The sequence below is a fragment of the Peromyscus californicus genome, unplaced genomic scaffold (genome assembly GCF_007827085.1).
Source record: "Peromyscus californicus insignis strain IS unplaced genomic scaffold, ASM782708v3 Scaffold_8__1_contigs__length_139910024, whole genome shotgun sequence".
Taxonomy (NCBI): Eukaryota; Metazoa; Chordata; class Mammalia; order Rodentia; family Cricetidae; genus Peromyscus; species Peromyscus californicus.
In genome coordinates this window covers 28338615-28358948 of record NW_026294606.1, presented here as the reverse complement: position 1 = coordinate 28358948, position 20334 = coordinate 28338615, and the positions used below count along the sequence as shown (strand labels likewise).

The window sequence follows — 20334 nt, the reverse complement described above, 5'->3', positions numbered from 1 at the left end:
GACCATACATTTTGTGCCTGGCTTCTTTGTGTAACATACTACTTACAAAAGTCACCATTGCTATGCAATGTATCAGAACATCATTATTTTTCTAGCCAAACCATATTCTGTTACATGTAAATCATGCATTTTGCTCAAACCTTCATCTGTTGAAATGCACGTTAGTTATTTCCACCACTTGGCTCGGATCAATACTACTGAACACCAGTGTGCAGTTGGTTAAGCAGGGGAAGGCAGAGAGAACTGGAGGGAAGGGAGACTGAGCGCATTGCTGTGACATATTATGAAGAAGCTATAACATTTTTTGTCTGTGTTAAGAATTGACCCCAAACATTGTACATGCTAGATGAGTGCTGTACATCTGAGCTCTTGTCCCCCAGCCCTAACTCAGTGACGCCTTAGGAGCCACCAAAACTTTCTGTTTTTATTATTATATGTGTTAAGTAGTTTCTCATTGTAGTTTAATTTGAACTTCCTAATTACTAATAATGTTAAGCATCTTACCATGTTGACCACTTGTGTATTGGGGGATTTGTGCAAATCGTTGCCTCTTTTTCAATAGGGTTGTCTGTGGTTGTGCTGTGGGGACTCTTTTTTTACCTTGAACAGTCAACCTTTATCAGACCCCTGACAAATCTTTCCTGCCATTCTGTAGGTTATGGGGTTATGGTTTCACATTCCTGAAGTGTCTTGATGAAAAAAAAAAATTATTCTAAATGTTGATGTGACTCGGCTTCTTTCTTTGTTTGCCTGTGCTTTTGGAGGCAGGGGGCGATATTTTTCCCCTATTTTTTTTTAAAGAGTTTTAAGCTTTTAAGCCTTAAATTTAGGTTTCCAACCTATTTTAGGTTTTGAATAAAGCGTCAGGTGGGGGGCAGACAAGATGGCTCAGCAAGCAAAGGCAGTGTTTTGCCAAGCTCGAACTACTTTGTTCTTCTTGATGCTCCTGTAGATAAAGCTTTGTTTAAAGCTTTTCGTTATTGATATTTGGATGTGTAATTGATTTTTGCAATTTGATTATATATTTTTGCAATTTTGGTTATGTATTACTCAACTTTTCTAAATTTGTAAGTTCATGTTTTTCATGGACTCATTAAAGTTTTCTACACAGAAAATTGTGTCATCTATAAATAGATAATTATGTTTTATAATTTCCAAATGGGTGTCTTTTATCTCTTCTTCTTGCCTACTTTTTCTGTTTGGAACTGTCAGTACTATGTGAGTAGAAGTGGGGTAACTAGCACCCTGTCGCTTCTTCATGACTCAATGTGATGTCAGCTATGAGTTATTCATGCACAATCTTTTTCATGTGGAGGAAATTCCATTGTGATCTAATTATTGGAAATCTATTTAATCATGAAAGAGTGTTGCATTTTATCGAGTGCTTTTTGGCATTAATTATGGTAATAGTGTGCATTTCCCTGCGTTTTTCTACTAGCTGGCTATATTACTTTCATAGTCTTATATTTTGAATTACCCTTAACATGCATTCCTGCACAAATCCCATTTGATCATGGTGTATAATCCTTTTAATATGCTGCTGAATTTAGTTTGCTAGTAATTTGCTGAGGATTTATGCATTTGTGTTCGTAAGGGCTATTGGTGTGTGTGTGTGTGTGTGTGTGTGTGTGTGTGTGTGTGTGTGTGTGTGTGTGTGTGTTTATTTACTAGCATGCCCCTCTGAAATTTTACTTTACTTTAAAACTCTATTATCTTTAGTTTTAATGAATTTTTACTCCTATGTTATAACTGCTGAAGAAATTGTTTTCTGGGAATTCCTTTACTTTTTTTTTAAGGAGCCAAGAATGCATACCACCATTTGTTAGGATGGCAAGGGCTAAGAATGCAAAACTATAAAAGGAGACCATGAAAGCTTTAGTAATTATAGTTTTTGAAAGATTTATCTTTATTTGTGTGTATGTATGTGACTATGTGGCTGCCAGGTGCATGTGAGTAAAGATGCCCACAGAGGCAGAAGAGGGCTCTGTATCTCCTGGAGCTGTATTACAGATAGTGTGAGCTGCTGGGTGTGGGGTATGGTTACTGAGATCCAAATTCAGAGCCTCTGGAAAATCAGCCCATGCCCCACTGAGCCATTCTTTAGACCTAAATTATATCCCTAATGAAGATTTTATTCTGTCTCCCAGGGTTAAATAGGCCATTGATGAAGAATTGTAGATGAAAGAGTAAAGTACCTCTCTGCTTCTGAGGAAAGAAGGGAGCAATCTCCCACTGTTCAGTGGGAGTATCAGTTTGTGCACTTTTTCTAGCTTCCTCTACCCTGGAATTATATTTTACTTTAAAATTTATCCTTAGTTTTATAATCTTTGTTTTTATGTTGTAATCTCTGGAGGGAAATCTGCTCCTGAAGTATCATCTTCTAATAGGCACTAGGTAGTATTTCAATCCCTTCTTCTCAGTAGCTGTAGAGGCAAGGGCCTGGAGGGCCAGCCATCTCATAGGCTCATCCATGGGTTAGAATCATCTAAAAGCTTAAGATCAATTTTGTTTCTCTACTTCCACAGTGGTCATATCTTTCTGTCTTCTCTTCTATTGCCTAGCTCCTACTCTTCCTCTCTTTCCTTAACTTCCCCTTCTTGGGACTCCCACACTTTTCCTCTCCTGCGTGACTGGCCTTCTTGTAAAGATGTTCAGCAACAATGAAAATATGAAAACATCCTTTCATAGGATGTTCAGTCATTGCAGAATAGCATTTATTAGAATGCCTGGGTGCCTCTCAGTGCAAGGGTTCTGTTGGTGAGGATGCCCCATCTGCATTGAGTTCTCTCTTCTGGTGACTCTGTCTTCCTGCAGTCTATGATTCTAGAATGAGGGGGAATCCTACTGTAAGCTCTGTCCCACCTTGAACACCTGTTCAGTATGCCAAAGAGCCCAAGATTGTCCCCACTTCAACTGACACTGGTTTTCAGGGTTGTTTATTTATGGCTTGCTCTCTTCCACAAATAATTTGAAGCACCTTGTAAAACACATAGAAGAGGATAAAACAAATAGTTGAAATAGTCAGGGCAACATAGAAATCAGGATATGAAAATAAAACTGGGGTAGAAGTCACATAGACTTACATCCTGGGTATTTTTTTCAGTTGTTGAGTGGATGTATGTGTTTGGCTCTAAGTTTCCAAGAGGGTGAAATAAAAAGTGAATTATTATGACCAATTATGTAATGCATGGCATCCTCAAAGTTAAAAACAGCCCAGTTGTTCTGGAGGAAGCCTTTTCTGTTCTTAAGACTCACAGGAATTTTCTTAGATCTGAGATCTATTTATTTCCTAAAGCCTCTTGTAGAAGACTATGTTTGGTAACCAGTATACCTAACAGACATTCCTGGCATTGTCTTAATAATTTAATGAACCATGATATAGTGCTGAGTGTATTTCAGATATAAGTCTAGATGGGACCAAAAGAAAGTGTTTTATAAATGAAATTTGTTACAGCTCAACAAACCATGCTCTTCCTTGAAACCTTCCATGATGATTGGGTGTCACAACATAAGCAAGCTTTTATATTTTTTGAAAAGAAGGTGTGTGTGGGGGGGGAGGGGGCGGGGGTGATTACAGATGTCTGGGGAGGATAGAGCTGTCAGATTCCCTTAATGTTATAGGGTTGTGAGTTGCCTAATGTGGGTGCTGGGAATCAAACTGCGGTCCTCTACAAAGACGGTACATGCAGTTAGCCACTGAGACATCTCTCCATCCCCTCGACAAAGCCTTTTGGCCAGACGATGAAGACTATAATCATGTTGGAATAGGCATTGGCAGAAAACTCATCTGGAGTTGAGAAGCCAACTTCTCAGCACACCAGGGTATTGGAGTAATTTGTTCCTTAGGATAATAGGAATGAGGTTCTCATTTCCTCTGGCAGATCCTTGAAGCTTTAAAGACCATATGGCTGTCTTACATAAAACAGGCTAATCACAGGCATGAAATCTCGTCCTTTATGGGGCCTTACCACACTCAGGGAAGGCTTTCTTTAGGACATGTACATGGAGGTGGGGGTCTTGGGGCCACCTCTGACTGCCATGGGACCCTGTTCATCACTGGTATTCACTTGGAATGGCATTCCTTTTATGAGCTCTTTATATAAGCTTTTCTAGATGTATGAAGGGCTCCCATGCCTTCCTCCACACAGCACTTTATATCATTTACTTTTTATCATTTTTTTATTTTGCCTCATATCTGTGAAATACAGCCTTAAAATTCATGGCTGTATCATAATCTGAACAGGACACGTTACCTTTGGAATAAATGCTTTTGGATACACATTTCCCAGCTGCTTGCTTGCTCTCCCCACATTCTTGAGATAGCTTATGAAGGATAAAAATATGATATTTTTAAAAAGGTGAAGTTTTTATTGAGTTTTTTTCATATAACATACCCTAATTACAGTTTCCCTGCCCTCTCTTCCTCCCAGTTCCTCCCCACCTCCCGTCTCATACAAATCCACCCCCTTTCTGTCTCTCATTAAAAAACAATCAGTTTTCTAAGGAATTATAATATGATATGACATGATATAGTATAATATAAAACGAAAACAAACAAACAAAAAGAGACCCCAAGAAACGGCACAAGAAACAAATGTAGATGCAGAGACTCACTCATTCGTACACTCGGGAAAGCCATAAAAACATAACACCAGAAGACATAATATATATGCAATGGACCTCTATGATTGAGAGAGGGAGGGAGAGGGAGAGAATGAGAGAGAATTAATGAAAAAAAAAAGCCTTGATATGACATTATGAGACAAGGAATCTACAAAGATGCCATTGAGTTAATTTTCTGTACCATCTACTGCTTGGCATGCAGTCCACCCTTAGGAGTAATTTGTTTCCCTAGCGAGACTCCCTTGGAGAAAACTAAATTTTCATTTGCAAGTGGTTATCAATTGGCAATAGCTTCTGGGTTAGGGATGGGGGCATGTGACCAGTTCTTAAAGGCCTGATACTGTTTTCTGAATGTCAGCCATCTGCTGTGGCACATTGTGAAGACTTCTCTCTGTATAATAAATTACTTAGGGAGAGATCTTGTCTTCCTTTCTCTTAAGGTCTGCATATAGGGTACTTAATGTTTGAATCAGAGCAAACACAGATTACAGAAAATCCTAATTCAGAGGTAGGAGCCAGGGCTTGGACATGGAGCTGGGGTGATGACTCTGTTGGTAAAGTATTTGCTATGCTAGCATGAGGACCTGACTTTGGATCCCCAGCACTTAAGTGAAAAACCAGGCGTGACAGCGAATGCTTGTCATCCCAATGCTGGGAAAATGAAGACAGGAGGATCTCTGGGACTTCCTGGCCAGCCAGTCTCACTGAATCAGTGGGTTTTAGGTTCATTAAGAGACTCTATTTCCAAAATAAGGTATAGAGGCTGGCAATGGTTAAGAACACTTTTTATTCCTGCAGAGGACCCAGGGTCAGGTCCCAGCACCCATCTGGCAGCTCACAACCACCTGGAGCTCCAGGTCCAGAGGCTCCAATGCTCTCTTTCAGCCTCTGTGAGCACTATATGCATGTAGTGCACAGACATACATGCAGGCAAGACAGCCATACACATAAAATAAAAATAAATAAATCTTTAAAAAATAAGGTACAAAAGGGACTAAGAAAGGTACCTGTTGTTGATCTCTGGCCTCAACAGAAACACATTCACCTTTACACACAAATGCACCCAAATGTATTCTCACATACATAGAGGGTGTGGGAGGGAGGGAAGAAGGGAGGAGAAACATGGATAAACAAACCTCCCCTTTGACCTTTATTGAGAAGTTAAAGACTCCCCCAGCTAGTATGATCCCAGAAGGCTTCCTGGGGATATAAGTGTGGAATAAAGGAAAAAGTACGATTGAACATTGTCTTAGATGAGTCCATAGTACTCTTCAGCCCTGCCACTAAGAGGCATTGCCAGTCTTCATCTGAGTACACCAGGCATCTGTGTGATCTTGGTGCTTTCCTAAACAGACTTTTCCTTTGTTTCTCATCACAGCTGGTGCTCAAGATCAAGTTGGCTGGGCTTTTGGCCTGGGGTTAGAAAGACTGGCTATGATCCTCTACGATATCCCTGACATCCGCCTCTTCTGGAGTGAGGATGAGCGCTTCCTGAAGCAGTTCCACCTGTCAGACATCAATCAGACAGTCAAGTTTCAGGTAGGACAATTGTAAGAATTAGGATAATGTTGATAAAAATGGTCATGAAAATACAGGAGGATCTTCTACTTGAAAACTTGAATTTTTAAATAATATTGTAAAAATCGGGGTGACAATCTTTACCGTCAACTTGATGGGTTTTGAGGTCATCATGGAAACAAATCTGTGGGTATTTCTTTAAGTTGTGATGGTTTGAATAGGTATGGCTGCATAGACTCAGGTGTTTAAGTGCTTGGTCCGTAGGGAGAATGGCACTATTAGGATGTATGGCTTTATTGGAGGAAATGTGTCACTGTGAAGCCAGGCTTTGTGGTGCCATGCTCAAGCCATGCCCAATGACACAGTTGCTTGTGCTGCATGCGGATCAAGATGTAGAACTCTCAACTCCTTCTCCAGCACCAAGTCTGTCTGCATGCCACCATGGAGATATCAGACTAAACCTCTGAAACTCTAAGCCAGCCTGAATTAAATGTTTTCCTGTATAAGAGTTGCTGTGGTGATGGTGTCTCTTCACAGCAATAGAAACTCTAACTGAGACATAGGTCAAGATCAGAAAACCTACCCTACATGTAGCCAGTGCCATTCAAAGAGCTGGAGTCCTGCCTGAATTAGAAGGAGAAGGAATTCTGCACAAGCACCCATACTCTCCCTTCCCTGACTATGGACTTGCTGATTATGGCCATCTGTCTTTTGCTTCTTCTGCTGTTTCTTCCCTGCCATAGTGGGCTATATCCTCTGGATCTTTAAACCAAAATAAACTCTTCCTTTTAAAATAAGTTTAATACATGTTTTTATTAAGAATTTCATAATTATATTTTGATCATATTCACTTCCTCTCCCAGTTCTTCCCAAATCCACCACTCATTCTATACCCTCTCAACTTTGTGTTCTCAGTAAAAAAAATAAAATGTAAATAAACTAAAACAGTCTAATTAGTGCTGGTTTTGTGGGCATCCATTGTGTTATTCCACCTACCAGATGGCACACCCTTGAAGAAAGCTAATTCTCCTTCTTCCTCCAGCTCTCTACCAATAACTTCTCAGCTGGGGACTTGATAATCAATCCCCCACTCTGTACTGGGACATTGTTTGGCTTGAACTTGTATTGGTCTTGCCCCAATTTCTGAGAGTTCTTGTGTGTACCTGCTCTATTGTGTCCAGAAGGAATTGTTTTGTTGCAGTCATCCACCGCCTATGGCTTTTACAGTCTGTCCACTCCCTCTTTTGCAATGATCCCTCTGAGACTTGGAAGGAGAAAAGTGTGTTATAGATGCCTCATTTAGGTATAAGCACTCGACTATTTTATTCTCTTCACCTTGACAGTTGTCCGTCACCATCTATTGAAAACAATCAAAAGCTTCTCTAATGAGGTTTCAGAGATATACTAATAGGTGGGTATAATGATAAGTCATTAGGAGTTATTTTAATATCGTGTCCTTTGAGTGGAGAAGTTGTAATTATTCCCTAGGTCCTGTGTCCTGTCTAGCCACAGGGTTTTTAGCTCTTATAACAGTGCCAGATATGGGCTCCATCCTGTAGAGCAGGCCTTAAATCTAATCAAATATTGCTCGTTATTTATGGCATTATAGCACTGGTGGTCTCATCTAGATGGGCAGGTTGTTATTGTAGCTCCTGGATTTCATATCTGAATATTTCATCCAGTAGTGTGCATAACACAACATAACACTATGAAAGCTAGTCATTAGGGATAAAGCTTCCAGAGCTGTACAAGATTCATTTCTCCATATTCTAGTACTCTATAGTTCAGTGTGTCTTCAGCAACAGGACTTGGAATGGTTACTAAATGCAATGGCAAAGGCCTGTAATATGTGATGGTCTATGGGACCTTACAGACCAACAGCTCCAGAAGAGGTAACCCATTCCTGACATTGGGCTTTTAATTTGTTAGACTATGGTGTATTCTAGGGACATTATTGTCCTGTTAGAAAGTAACTCCACTTAATCTCTCTCTCTCTCTCTCTCTCTCTCTCTCTCTCTCTCTCTCTCTCTCTCTCTCTCTTTCCCTCTCTCTCTCCCTCCTTCCCTCTGTCTGTCTGTCTCTGTCTCTGTCTCTGTCTCTGTCTCTCTCTCTCTCTCTCTCTCTATATATATATATATATATATATATATATAAATTTTTTTCATCTTGATACAAACCTAAATATATCTGAAAAGAAGGAATCCTAATTGAGAAAATACTCCATAAGATTAGCCTGTAGGCAGGTCTGTAGGGTATTATTATTATCATAAGTGATTGATGTGAGAGGGTCTTATCCACTGTGGGCAGTGCCATCTTTGGGTAGGTAGTCCTGGAGTGTATACAAATGTAGGCTGAGCAAGTGAGTAAACATCATTCCTACATGGTTTCTGCTTCAGTGCCTACCTCCAGGTTCCTGCCTTGAGTTTCTGCCCTGACTTCCCCTCATTGATGGAGTATGATCTGAGAGTTGTTAGATGAAATAAATCCTTTTCTTCCAAAGTTACTTTAGGTCTTAGTGGTGGGGTTTTTTGTTTTGTTTTGGGAGGTTTTTTGTTCATTTCTTTGTTTGCTCATTTGTTTTGGAGACAGGGTTTCACCGTATAGCCCTTGTTGTCCTGGACCTCGCTTTGTAGACCAGGCTGGCCTCAAACTTACAGAGATTCACCTGCCTTGACCACCTGAGTGCTCCTGGAAGGTCTTGGTATTTTATCACAGCAGTAGAAACCCTAATTAAGAGCAAATCTTCTACAGTAGCTGTTTTCTCATGTAAGTATTTAAGAAGGTTTAGTTGGTTTTTTTTTTTTAACTCTTTGGAGGCCTCCACCCAGCTCCCAAATAAATACAGAACTTATTCTCACTTATGAATACCTGGCCTTATCTTGGCTTGTTTCTAGCCAGTTTTTCTAACTTAAATTATCCCATTTCTCTTTAACTAAATTTTGCCTCTGGGCTTTTTACATTTCTTTATTTTATATATCGTTTTTTCCTTCTTACTCAATGGCTGGCTGTGTGTCTAGGTAGCTAGCCCCTGGCATCTTCCTCTCCTTCTCCTTTTCTTTATGCCCTTTTTTTAAGCCTAGATTTCTCTTCCTACTTATTCTCTCTGCCTGGCAACCCCACTTTTCCCTCTCTCCTGCCCAGCTATTGGCTGTTTAGCTCTTTATTAGACCAATCAGGTGTTTTAGACAGGCAAAATAACACAGCTTTACAGAGTTAAACAAATGCAACATAAAAGAATGCAACACATCTTTGCATCATTAAACAAGTATTTCACAGCATAAATGAATGTAACACATCTTCAACTAATATTCCACAACAAGAAGGTCTTTGATGTTAGTTGTCCTGTGTTCCCTCTATCCTGCTCTCCCACTCTCAACCCCATTTAACCCTTGTTAAGATTATTCTTCTTTCCCGCTTTTTAGCACTGTTCTCCCCACCGACCCACCCCCAGCTTCCATGTGGAAGCTCCTACCATGACCTCTTAATTTCTTCAGTAACTAATCTCTAGACCACTTCAACACTTTAAGGTGTTTGTTATAAATATTACCGTGCTTCAAGAAACCAAAGTATGTATCCGTTTCTGTTGTTGCTTTGACACATGACTACAAAGTCAGAGGTCTGAAACAATATGGAGTTGTGTCCTTTCATGTATGTAGGTAAAATACATACTGTCCAAAGTCAAGGTGGCGGTAGGTGTGGTTCCTTAGACTGGCTCCAGGGGACAATCTGTTCCTGTGCTTCTGCCAGCTCTCCAGACCCCTAACATGACTGCATACCACATGGACTTTTTACCCCCTGAAATCTCATCACTTTTTCTGAGTTTGTGCCTCCTCTTTCAAGGACTCCCATGATTCCATGGTGCTAGCAACATAGTTCAGAATGCTTTTACCTACTGTTTGTCCGTTTGTCTTGTTTGTACTTGGTCTAACTGTGTTGACCTGGCTTACTTGGAAGTGGCCGTGTAGACCAGGCTGTCCTCAGAGTCCCAGATAGCAATGTGCTACTGCCTTCCAAGTAGTGAGATTCAAAGTACACACCACCATGCACAGCCTGTCCAGACCTTTCTTAGTGCCTCTGCAAAGGCACAGGACCATATTCACAAGTCCCAGGGTTCTAGATGTCTTTGAGGAGCATATTTTGCCTTCTACTCTCTCCTTTTAACATAACGTTGCTTGCCATCAACTCTGCTAATTTTGTTATTGGCACTTTTACTGTTTTCATAGAGTCATCATGTTTATGTTCATAAGAGGGAACTAAGAGCCTCTTGGCCCAGAAGCAGCTGTCTGTAATCCTAGAGAATAGTCCTGCTCAGATGAGAGGAGTAAAAATGTTGAGAAAAGCCTTCTGCAGCTGTGATCTTTGGCTTATGACTTCTCTGGCCAGGAGCCTCCAGAATCCTGTTGTGTGGAGGCAGAGATTTGTTTCCTTTATCCTCCCTTGGGCCCTCCTAACTTATGCCCCAAGCTCTCTGGGCCTTAGTAGTTGTATCCTCTGCAGGCTCTGTGGTCTTGTAAATCAACTCCTAGCTATGAGGGTGCTCTGGCTTCTAGGGCAATCTCTGATTTAGAGCACCCTGAGGCCTTATCTAGGAGACTCTTCTAATAACTTGAGAGCCATTTCTTAGACCTAGTAAGTAGAAAACTTGAGTTATGCCTTTTTAATTTTTGGTCCTCAGCATATACATTTTGATCAAAGACTTTGCCTATGACAGCTCTCTTTAGACCCCCGGATAGTGCTTGAGATAAGTGGACAAGCAATTTGGTTGCTTTGCCGTGCAAGTGTCCTCTTGCTCTGCACAAGAGCTCTCTGCCCACTGCTGCAGGGCCCAGTGTGCATCCATCTGAGTGCATGTGCCTTTGTGGGTTGTTTCTCTGAACTCCCTTGAAGTCACACTTGTATGCTAGTGCCCTAAATTGAATGCACAGTAAATCAGCTTTTATATATCCTTCACAATTCTTGAAACAATCTATGACTGTGCGTTCAATATTTAGCCCTACATAGAGTATTAATACATCATGCATTTTATTTACATAGCTTTTTTAAATGCCATTAATCACATGTCTGTCCATAGTAGCTTACCGATTATTTAGCAATGGTGACTGTTTCCTTTTCTCTCATATGAGGGGTTCTTTTCAGGTTGCCTTCACTGTCTGCATACTATGCTATTCCTAAGCCTAGGTGATGCTCCCCTAGGCCTTGCTCTGTGACATGACTGAGGTTTTGCTGCCTTAACCTTCTTCTCAACAACTCTCTGAATTAAATACTGATACTCCCCTATTATATACATGAGGAATGGAGCCCATTTCATTATCAGCCTTAGCGTAGTGTGCTACTCAGTCAGGACTTCAGGGGGCTATTTTTTTTTAAAGCTTAATTGACTTAAAATTCATAGATGGATTATTCATAGCCAGAGCATATGGCACATATGTAAATATATGAACTATCAGGTTTATTAACCTTTTTAAATCTAATCACAGCCAACCCCATATACTAATGATTCTCAAACTTTAATGTACAGATGAGTCACCCGTGGACCCTGTTAAACACAGATTTATTGTTTCATGTGGGAACTGAGAGTGTGCATTTCTTACTACCTGCCTGTTGTTGCTGGTGCCACAAGTCCACAAGCCACATTCTCTGGGTGGCAACAGGAGCCTTATCCATTCCAGGAGGTCAGACCTGTTGACCAGGCCCTGAGCCTTCCTCCTCTGGTGCACTCTCCTTGTGACTTTAACAGCACTCTTCCATGAACAGATCTATGAACCTTTTTTCTTGCCCTAATTTTTTTTTTAAGTTTTAAAAATAGTAGTTACTTTTACACTCTTCTTTTTTTTTGGTTTTTGGTTTTTTCAAGACAGGGTTTCTCTGTGTAGTTTTGGTGCCTGTCCTGGATCTCTTTCTGTAGACCAGGCTGGCCTTGAACTCACAGAGATCCACCTGGCTCTGCCTCCTGAGTGCTGGGATTAAAGGCGTGCACCCTCACAGCCAGCTGGCTTACACTCTAAATTTTTGATGAGCTACTTAAGATTCTTTCCTTCCCTCATCCTCCCCTCTCTCTTCTCCCTTTATTGGTACTTGCATCTCTTCTTTATCTTTATGCTTAAAGTGAAGGAGATGTTAGTATTTAAATCAAAATAAATATCAACTGGAGATGGTGAAATAAGAGTTTTAAAGAAGAAATGAAAGACAAAGAATTTGATATCCAGGCATCAGAAAGTGGCAGCTATGAAGGTTTCCTGTGTCGCCTCAGTCTTGTTGGAAGTCAGCTATGCCCTAGTCACCTAGGGAAACTGTCTGTGCCTCCAATAGCAGCAGTCATCAGCAGTGGGTTCTGTGTTAGCTGGGGACGGGAGGTTTCTTAAGGGAATATTGTGTGTTGGCTCTTTTCTCTTATTTATCTATACTCTTGAGTAGACATAATTCAATACACAATTCCTCTGTGTGTGATCATAATATGTTATTAGTGTGTAGGGAGGGGGGATACTTGACACGCTGTGTAGGTGGAGTCCAGAGAACATCTTTTGAGAGTTGCTTCTTTCTTCCCACTGTGAGTTCTTGGGTTCCAATTCAGATTGTCAGACTGGGTTATAATCACTTTGACCTACTGAGCCTCCTCACTGAGTCCTGTACATGATCATATTAAAACTTTATAACACTTGGCACTTGAATATTGTATGCAAATCATGAATTAATATTTTGTCTGTTTACAGCTTTGATGTACCCCAAAGGTTTAGATGGATATTTTTGAATATATTTTGTAGGCATAAAAAAGTGAGGCTTGGTACCATCAAGTAAACCTAACCATAGTAACTACTGCTCAGTAACAGCCAGAATTTTAAGCCAAGCTTAAATCCACACAACTGCTTATACTTAGTAAGCTCTATTTTACATATAACAATGTACTAGTAGACATGGAAATCCTAAGGTGAAACTCTCAGTTTCCCAACTCCAAGATGTTCCGAATCTAGAGGAAGAAGCAGATTTACTGAGACACCTAAGATAACAGAGAGCAGTGGTGGAACTACACATAGGTGATGCATAGTTACAGTAATACTGACCAGTGAGTGTGGAGGTCATATTTTCCTTTTTCCTTTCTTTAATCCTTTCTTGCTAGTTAATTCTCTGAATCCTCCCACGTCTCTCCAGAATTGTCTCAGGGCTCTCGCCTGATTATGTATGTATTAATCTCCTGGCCTGGAAGAGCTTCTAGATCTGGTCATTATCATAAATGGTATCTGATAGAGATTTAATGTAGGATTTCACAGTATTTCCTCATTCTGTTCACATAAATTCAGTTGTGAGAATCTCATGAGTTGCAGTTTTTTCTTTTTAATCTGCTACCATATGCATTTTTTCCTACTCAATCAAAATTAAACATTTTCTTCTTTCCAAGAAGAAGGGTGTAGTGGGACTCTTAATCCCAGGGTTGTGGGTTCGTGCCCCACGTTGGGCCCCAGATATTGGTGAAATTATTAAGGTCACTCCATGTAGTTAAAAGGAGATTTATTTAATGGCGTAACTTACAAATTAAGGGATAGGTAGGTCGCGGGGTCTGGGGAAGGTGTATCACAGTTCAGCGGTGTTCTCTGGAGCGCTGGTCGATCCACCTCCACCGTTCAGGGTCCCGGAACAGAGAGTGCTGGCCCATCCAGATCTCAGTAGGCATGACAGTTGCCAAAATCTCAATGGGGGTTGGAACTTCCAGATCAAAGCTGGAATGGCTACCCACTACAGAAGGGGCCAGAGGAATAAGCAGGAAGATGGGAAAGCAAAGGGCTTTGTGCAAGTTCAGTAAGCATAACTGACTTACAGATGTGGACAGTGCAGCAGTAAGAGAACAGACACATTTGGGAAACAGTTTGTCTTATTGTTGTTGCTAGTTTCTTTTTATTTTTTAATTTAGAATATAATTGTATCATTTCCCCTCTTCCCTTTCCTCCCTCCAACCCCTTTCAAATTCATAGCCTCCTTTTCTTTATTTTTGTTATATATATCTGGCTAAAATATATAAAAACATCCTTCTGAGACTGTTCGTGTTGCTTGTCTGTATATATATATATATATATATATATATATATATATATATAATTTGGGGGCTGACCACTTTATATTGGATAAGGTATTAGGATCTCATCCCTGAAGAAGAAAGAGTTTCCCTCTCTCAACAGTCATTAGTTGCCTGTCGTTGTTTGTCCATAAATGAAGCCATCTGAGATTCCCCCTCTTCCACGTTAGCATTTCTATTGGTATTGTCTTGTTCAGGTCTTGTTTAGGCAGCTATATTGTTGGGGTATAGCTTTGTCTGTCATATCTAGACGACACAATGTCACAGCAGACTTCCTGGTCTCTGACTCTTAAAATCTTTCCACTCTCTATTCCAAGATGTTCCCTGAGCCTTAGGCATAACGGTTTTGTTATAGATACTCATTGGGCTTATGCACCCCCATGATGGTCAGTTGTTCTCTGCATTTGACCAGGTGTCGGTTTCTGTAATAATCTCCATCTGCTGCAAAGAGAAGCTGCTTTGATGAGGGGTGGAGCCACATGTGTCTGTGGGTATAAGAGTTGAGAATGCAGTTAGGAATATGCTAGTCTAGTAAAGTCAGTAGTGGGTTCGCCTTTAGGATCATGACCTCACTAACACTGGACCTGTCCTGTTGCCTCTCTCTCTTCACCAGACCTTGTCCCATTATGCCCACACCATATCTGCCCTTCATGTCCATCCATGCCAGTATACCCTGTGCCAGCCTAGCATGAGTCCTCCCTAAGCCTCCAGCGTGCTCCCTGTCCTCAGATGGAGTCCAGATCCCACACCCAGCACTGTACCCATACCTTCCCAGCCTCCAGGCTTTGGTCAGGACCCACATTCTGTTTCTACCCAGGCCCCTTTGTTCATCAGATTTATTTTATTTTATATCTATGAGGGTTTTGCCTGCAGGTATGTCTGTATACTGTGGACAGTGCCCTCAGAGTCCAGAAAAGGGAATCATATCCCTCTGGAACTGGAATTACAGATGGTTGGTTATAAGTTGCCATATGTGTGCTCTGAATTGAACTTAGGCCCTCTGCAAGAGCAACAAATGCTTTTGCCTGCTGAGCCATCTCTGGAGCCTCACATTTGGGGAATCTTTATAGAGTTGTGTGTAAAGCCTGTAGAAGAGACTCTCACTCATTGTGTTTAATACACACTATTTCTCATGTCTTCCTCAGCATCGTATCGTATCTCTACCACCACTGTTAGAATGCAGGCTCTTCTGAGGGCCACAGCCTTGTGATTCTTGGTCTTTTATGCCCTCGGCTACTCTCTCCACCTTCCTGTGACAGCTTTGATTTTCCACAACCTGAGCTAGGTTGTTTCGTTGGCCAGAGCCCATTTTATCCTATCATATGAAGTTCTGTGTTTGTATTGGAATCTATCCTCACAGACATATGGATTTTGACTGCTTTTTTAACTGTAAAAATTAGCAGCTCTTGTTGTGTTCTATGTTTAGAGAATTATAACCATATTTTTTTTTCAGTTAAGGCACTTCAAACATACAGGTGTGCATGGACCTGACTGCCCCCCACCACATCTCAGCATTATCTGCTATGATGTTTTTTGTAGTCTAGATTGCAAACATGTGTGTTTAGTGATATTTATACATGTGTGATGCCCTAGATAGATTCTGTGTGTATATAATGTGTCTGTTTTATTGTATTCACCTCTGCTGCCCTTTCCTGCTCATTCCCACTCTTGTTCATCCCTGTCCTCTTCTCAGCTTACCCTCCTACTTTCATGTTTGTTTGGGGTAAGCTGGGAAGTTTCATTGGGATTATTAAAGGGAGCATGGGTGAAAAGTTATTTATAGGAGCACCAGCAACTTACCAGTGGCTATCCCACTGAAGAAAACATCTGTCCCTACCCTAGTGACCATGAACTGCTTATAGTTCCTCAGGTAGGTGTGGGACCTACTTTTTTTTTTTTTTTTTTTTTTTTTTAGCTTTTAACTGAATATACAAATGCTTCTTGTGGGTAGACAACATGTTAAACATTAAGTCTTGCCAAAATCTAACCAATGAGCAATATATTTAAGAATTATCTGTGGGACTAGTTGAAGGCTTTTATTTCTATTACTGAAGGAAGAGAACTAATGATGTGCTCTGCAGAATCATCTAAACTGGACACTGATAACTGATGGCAGAATTTTAGAAAGAGATCATCAGAGTAGGCAGGAACTGACATGGGTAAAGACAACATGTCATGTAAGTGGTAATGGACAGGCCCATGTTTTTCCCCTAGATATGAATTTGGGAGGAGATTGTTGCAAAAAGAAAGATCATAGTGACAGGAAGGCTTTTGGTTTCAGCCAAGAGAAGAGCCAATTGGAAACGGCATAGCTGAGAACAGTGACCGTGAATCTGTTGGGTTTTGCTCACAGTTGTCCCCTCAAGCCTGAAAGATGGCAGCAGAAGCATCAAGCATCAGCAGTTACCACACACAACAGGAAAGAAAGCATCTGCTTTTCGTTCCTTTTTTTTTTTTTTTTTTTTTTTTTTTGAGTATGAGGAAAATCCTTGCAGAGGTCCTCATCTGACTTTCCTCACATCTCATCTCAAGTTAGCTGCTGTGGTCTAAAAGCCCACCTGCTGTTCTCTAATATGTAGACTATGCTCTTGTCTGCAAGTTTACACTTGCAGGATTGTCCAATCAACAGCACCAGTGCATATAATTAGACTGTATCCAAAAAGCTAAAGCTTTGTACTCACTCCATTTTTAATAGATTGTCATTTATGAAATAGAATGATAGAGACTAGTTAAAGTATGATTCCGCCTAAAATCTTTCCCTCTGACTAATGCCTGAAGTCTCCTTTACTTTCCTGCTTTGAATTCTGCTTGAACAGAAAGTTCCTTTTGTCTAGAACTGACTATTTTGTCTAGAACTGTTTACTTTCACAGAACAAATGGTAGATGATTGTTGTGCTATATGGGAATTTTCTGTTTAAAGTAAGGGTCATCTCGGAGCCTTAGACTAAGTTAACTGTATTAGCCCAAAGGAAAAAGGACTGAAATACTAACTTCAAGGTCATTCAGCCTAGGAATTCGATTCTCAGAGTTTTGAAGGAACTAAAAATGTTGATCACTCAATTGCTGCAGAAAATCCTAAGTTCATATTAATGAACTGGGACCAAATTAGATTAAAGCAATTTGCCTGTAAGAATAACTAGTAGAGAAGGTAAGTACAGTTTAACGTGTCTTTCCTTCTTGGTTCATAAGAACAATCAAATCTCCCCAATGATTCAGTCAGAGGCATGTCCTGCCCCTGTACAGAGATGAGAGGTGAATTTAAATTCATCTGAGATGGTGGGATTTAAAAGCTGTGCGTGTTAAGACAGAGAAATGATGCGTACTTTGCAGTTAAATTGTGGGACAGATTTTCAAACTGTGCATTTATGTTGACATGTTTATATGTGATTTTGTGATCTCAAAAATGGTTAAAGAAAGCACTAATATATATAGTGGATGGCTTAATTATTTCTCCTATCACTTGGGTAAATAACAAATCAAACATTTTCTCTCAGTGAGAGGGAAGAATTTATCTTCTCAAGGGCTTCTCTTGCGTAGTTTATAATTCTAAGATGTAATGCACTGCTGAGGAGAGTGGGTATGAAGGTTGACTTTGGGAAAGCCCAGTTGGCACAGTTTGAGCCTAATCCTAACTGCTCTTTGAGAGTTAATTTTGTATTAGAAGGAATTCTATTCCTTTTTTAAATGATGAAACATCTAAAGCAAGTATTTACCCGTTTGATTTCTAAGAACAATATACACCTGTAAGCCCGTCACTCTGTTGCCTCCTTCCAGCAGTCTCTTTGAGTCTGTGCCCCGTGTTTCTTTGAAGAGGAAAAACAGAAGAAATTCGATCAGACCCCTTTGCCTTGCGAGTGACTTGTGCTCACCCCAACAGTGCCCCTGCTTGCTTTATCTCCACGCTTGTCAGTCTCGTTATTGCTGCACTTTATGTCCAAAAATGATTTGTACGATTGCTCCGAAGTTTTGTCTATGACAAAGGCAATGAAAAAGGAGAAATCCAGAGAAGCTTGGTGAGAAATTGGAAAAACAAATTCTAAATTTGATAGGATAATGCAGAGAGCCTGTAGTGCCCAAATAATGATCTATAAGACTTGAGAAATTGTGGGACTTTCACAGTCCCTAGAGTATCTAGGGGTCCAGAACTCTGAACAACATACCTCCCTCCACAGGACCATGCTCCTGACAACATGGACTCTGCCAAGCAGCGCCAAGAGGAATAGTCTGTGTAGATGCAGCTGGGCTAATTAGGTATCTATATGGTAAAGAGGAGAAATGACCCTGTATTCCTCATTAGCTATAAATGAGTTCTGGGGTGGGGTGTGGAGGTTGGAGATCTGAAATCAAAAGGGAATTTATTAGCTTACAGCCTTTGAAAAACTCACTTTACCATGAGTGGTTCTTTGATTCTTATTGGAGTAAATTGAATTGAGGAGATTGAACTAAATGAACTATGGTAATGTAAAATTAAAACCTAATTATATATCTGATCTAGAAAGTTTGAAATGTTTATTTATTTAAAGTGGTTGCTGTGCATTTTTTTGGTAAGGCATTTATCAAATTAGGAATATTTCCTTCTATTTCTAATTTGCTGGGGACTTTATTTTTATCATTAATGAGTGTTAAAATGTATTACACCCTCCATGTATTCTGAGGTAGTCTCATGAGTTTTGGGCTTTATTCTCTTACTGTAGTGATGGTGATCAGTTTTTTAATGCTAAACGAGTCTTCTATTCTTGAAAAACACATATGAACTTGGCTATATTACCTTCCTTGTCTAGTTGTGAATTTGATTTGCTAATATTTGTTTAGGATTTCTAAGTCTTTGTTCAAGGGTTACAGGCTTGTAGTTTCCCATCTGTTTTATTCCTGTTGGGTTCAGATTGTGCTTTTTTTCATGAAGCTAGTATGAAAGTAGTTCCCTTTTGTATTCTCTGGAAGTGTATTTTGTGGGTGATGATATTTCTTAAATATTGTATCAAATTTACCAGTGCAATTGTATGTGACTCAAGTTTTCTTTGTGGAAGTTTTAAATTATAAATTAAAATTTGTGGGTTTTAGGCTATCCAGATTTTAAGTTTTACTTTGTATCAGTTTGATTAATGTATGTTCTTCCTCAGAAAAGAACATACATTCTAGGCTGGGGACTGATCCCAGGGCCTTCCATGTGCTAAACACATGATCTGCTAGTGAACTGAACCATACTACCAGCTTGTAGCACAAATTGTTAGAAGGTCTTATTAATAAAAACAAACCCGGAGCCAGGTATTGGGGTGAATGCTGGAAGATCAGAGAAACAACCAGCCACAGCTAACCTCACCTCACCAATTCCTCAGCTGATCTCATTTCTTCAAACTGGAAGCCTCTGTGTCCTCATCCGAAGGGATCTCAGCTGAACTGCTGCTGAAAAGCCTAAAAGCTTAATGAGATTTAGTTCCTGGTCCTCATGCCTTATATACCTTTCTGCTTCCTGCCATCACTTCCTGGGATTAAAGGCATGTGTCACCATGTCTGGCTGTTTCCAGTGTGACTTTGAATTCACAGAGATCCAGATGGATCTCTGCCTCCAGAATGCTAGGATTAAAGGTGTGTGTGCCACCATTTTCTGGCCTCTATGTCTATCCAGTGGCTGTTCTGTTCTCTGACCCCAGATAAGTTTATTAAGGTGCACAATATATTGGGGGACACAATATCACCACACCAGCTCTTTTGCACTCATAATCTAATGCTAATTTAGCAGGGTATAAAATTCCTGAACAGCCGTCCTTCTGCTTTAGCATTTTGAAGATACTACTTCAGGCCCATGTTCTGGAGAAGTAATCAATTTGTTTTTCTGTACATAGTAATACCTTTTGCCTTAGGTAATACTTTTATCTCTTTACATGTGATGTCCACTGATTTTATTGTGCTATGTCTTGATGTGGATTTATGTTTATTCCAAACTGAATATTTGCCACGTACTTTTGGTATCAAAATTGACTCTTGAAAATCTGAATAGCTCTTCTCCACAATTCCTTACTTTACCTTTTCCTGATTTTCCATTTATGCATATTGGAACTCCCTGTCTAAAATTGACTCACAGTTTAATTGATTTAGTTGGTTGTGTTTTTCACATTCTGATATTTCTG

General features: G+C 40.1%; 1 protein-coding gene across 5 annotated transcripts in view; it reads left to right on the top strand.

The window, feature by feature from the left end:
• Positions 1 to 20334, top strand: part of Fars2 (phenylalanyl-tRNA synthetase 2, mitochondrial) — a 456192-nt gene that overhangs the window by 248741 nt on the left and 187117 nt on the right. For all 5 annotated transcript variants that reach the window (XM_052729750.1, XM_052729748.1, XM_052729747.1 and 2 more), the window contains one exon: positions 6002 to 6162. In XM_052729750.1, the coding sequence (XP_052585710.1) occupies positions 6002 to 6162 (161 nt within the window). The remainder of the gene's footprint in view (positions 1 to 6001; positions 6163 to 20334) is intronic.